Source organism: Citrus clementina, unplaced genomic scaffold, assembly GCF_000493195.1.
Source record: "Citrus clementina cultivar Clemenules unplaced genomic scaffold, Citrus_clementina_v1.0 scaffold_6, whole genome shotgun sequence".
NCBI lineage: Eukaryota > Viridiplantae > Streptophyta > Magnoliopsida > Sapindales > Rutaceae > Citrus > Citrus x clementina.
Genome location: NW_006262139.1, coordinates 11,157,202 through 11,159,681, shown reverse-complemented (window position 1 = coordinate 11,159,681; position 2,480 = coordinate 11,157,202). Strand labels below are relative to the sequence as shown.

General features: G+C 31.7%; 1 protein-coding gene across 2 annotated transcripts in view; it reads right to left on the bottom strand.

Annotated features, from left to right (window-relative positions):
- Window positions 1–1,424, bottom strand: part of LOC18038650 (DEAD-box ATP-dependent RNA helicase 57) — a 6,770-nt gene extending 5,346 nt beyond the window's left edge. Inside the window, exons 1-5 of one of the 2 annotated variants that reach the window (XM_006428776.2) lie at window positions 1,312–1,424; window positions 1,015–1,101; window positions 794–914; window positions 497–621; window positions 295–386 (exon numbers count right to left, since the gene is read on the bottom strand). In XM_006428776.2, coding sequence (XP_006428839.2) covers window positions 295–386; window positions 497–621; window positions 794–914; window positions 1,015–1,095 — 419 coding nt within the window. In that variant the 5' untranslated portion in view covers window positions 1,096–1,101; window positions 1,312–1,424. The remainder of the gene's footprint in view (window positions 1–294; window positions 387–496; window positions 622–793; window positions 915–1,014; window positions 1,102–1,311) is intronic. The other variant, XM_024182355.1, reaches the window with a different exon arrangement.
- Window positions 1,425–2,480: the final 1,056 nt, after the last annotated feature.

The window sequence follows — 2,480 nt, the reverse complement described above, 5'->3', positions numbered from 1 at the left end:
AAAATAGTTATTGTTACAAATATAAATATATATTGACAATTACGAGAATAGTAGCTACATTGATTTATTCACAATCATTTCTAAAGGAAGAAGAAGGGTGAAGACAACAGCACTGTCAAATAAAATTGAAGCTTTGTTTCAGTTAGTTTATATGAACATTGAAGGAACCATGAAGACTTTAGTTGTCGAATACCCTTTCAAACTAAACAAAACATGTTACAGAAAGCCATACTACAAGTAACTTATAGTCAGTTAGAGATATATAAAGGGGAAAGAAATAACAGAGGTACATACCTTGAGCTGAGCTTGACAAAAGTCCTAAGCGGGGAAGGGACATTAGCCCCGGACACATGAATGTTATACTTCTTCCTAAAAACTGCATCCCTCTGACCTCATAAAATATTTAATTACAATAATAAGTCTAACAAGTATAGACAAGCATAAGAATGGCAACGACTGTGTGAAAAGCAAAGCAAAGCGAAGGAAGAAATAGAACCTCTATTTGTTTATTTAATTCTTTTTTCGCTTTTGAAGGCCCATCTTCCACTTTCTCTTTCTCTTTATCTACTGCAGGCACTAATTGCTTTGAACTCTTAAAGACATTGAATCCTTCCACTGTTTCTTTTTCCAACACAAACGGAGTAAAATAAAAAAAAATCAACATATGGAAAAATTTAACATTAAAAAAACTTAAGAACAATGTCAAAGCTTCTCTCTCTCTCTCCCGTAAGAACAATGTCAAAGAAATAACAGAGGTACTGTATATATATATAGAGTATATAAGAGAATATACCACCAGCAATTGACTTCCGCTTCCTCTTCTTGACAGACGACACCATTGCTTCCTCTGGATCAGTTTTTCCACCCTCGACCAAGCTAAAATCATCCGCTAAATTTTCACTTTCTTTCTTTTCCTAAGTTGTATATAATCATAATATCAACAAGAACAATTAAATCACAATTCTAATTATTTTTCTCGAAAACCAATGTACAGCATATGGAAGAAATTATTACCTTAAACCTGGCGAAATCAGTAACAAATTTTTTCTTATCGAAACTGACTCCAGCAAACAAGAAAGAGGCACCTTTCTCCATCGTAGTCTTTGGAAAACAATTTAAAACAAAGCACAAAAATGGGAAAATGAAAATCAGTCACTAAAAATTGAAAAAATTTAATGTTCTATTGTACCTATTGCAACAGTTTAATAAATGAAACGAAAAGTAATGGAAAATGAGATATAAACTACCGAAAAAAAAATTGTAAAATCAATCGACAAAATCACGTCTAGTAAAATATCACAAGGAGCTTACCTCTTAACGTAAAAAAGTTGCAAAATTGTTTAAAAGATGAAGTTAAATATTCATTAATTGCTGCTAGCAGGATTATGAGATTGCAGTTGCAGGAGTCGTTGTAATGAACTCGTTCGATTTTGCATTTGTTTTTGAAAATTTAAAACCCTCATTAAGGTTTAAGAAACTATATTGTATATAGCCCCTCCATCTTATTCGAAATTACGTTAGCACCCGTTAGGGTTTTGCAAATTTTGTGTGATAAGGCAGGCCCAGAGTGGTTGTGAGGAAAATAAGAGAACACTTAGCAAAGCTCTTCGTATTCAATTATTGAGTAATGATACAACTATAAACTCTTGTATAAATTTATTTTGTACAAACTGACGTGGTATTAATTTATTGGTTGAATGAAAATATAAATTAATAAAAACAAATCATGTGGGCCAAGTGATATTTAATTCAACCAATTTTATCATGCCACATCAGTTTGTACAAAATAAATTTGTACAAGAATTTGTGGTTGTATTATTACTCTCAATTATTTGTGTGAGTGGTCAATGGGCTCTTGGCCCATTAACACAATTAATCCACTCAACCACTTAATCTAACTTAAGTGAATGGTTTTACGTCGGCATTGTTGAGGCTCAATTCTCCTCTTAATTAAATTGGATAAGGGTTAAATTATCTTCATAATAATAGGAGAACATAAATATTCCTTTGGTATTATATAAGAATAGAAATTTAGACTGTACAGTATTAAAAGTATCAAAAATTATCTTGATAGATTTTTAATTGTAAATGTTAATAAAATTTTGATAGATTTCTGATTATAAATATTAGTAAAATCTAATTGTAATATATCAGCGTATCAAAAAAAAATTATTTATCTTAGTATTCTCATTTCTTTTGCAAACAATTGGCTGCTATTTATAGATTTTGTTCAAGCAGCTATTAGATAAGCTCAACTAACCGATATGATGCTACATTTCCTGCTTGCTTTTCTTTCTTGCTTATAGCCTCGATAGCTGCTGTTAGGTGGGTTCCTTCAGCTACTTGAGCGTGTTCAAGAACTCCAATGGTTGCTTGCTCTCGATGGTTTGCAATAGCTGCATGTGGAAGATTTTGTCACATGCACCACACTTTCAAAATTCAATTGTATGAAACACACAACACAATAACAAAGGCTTATT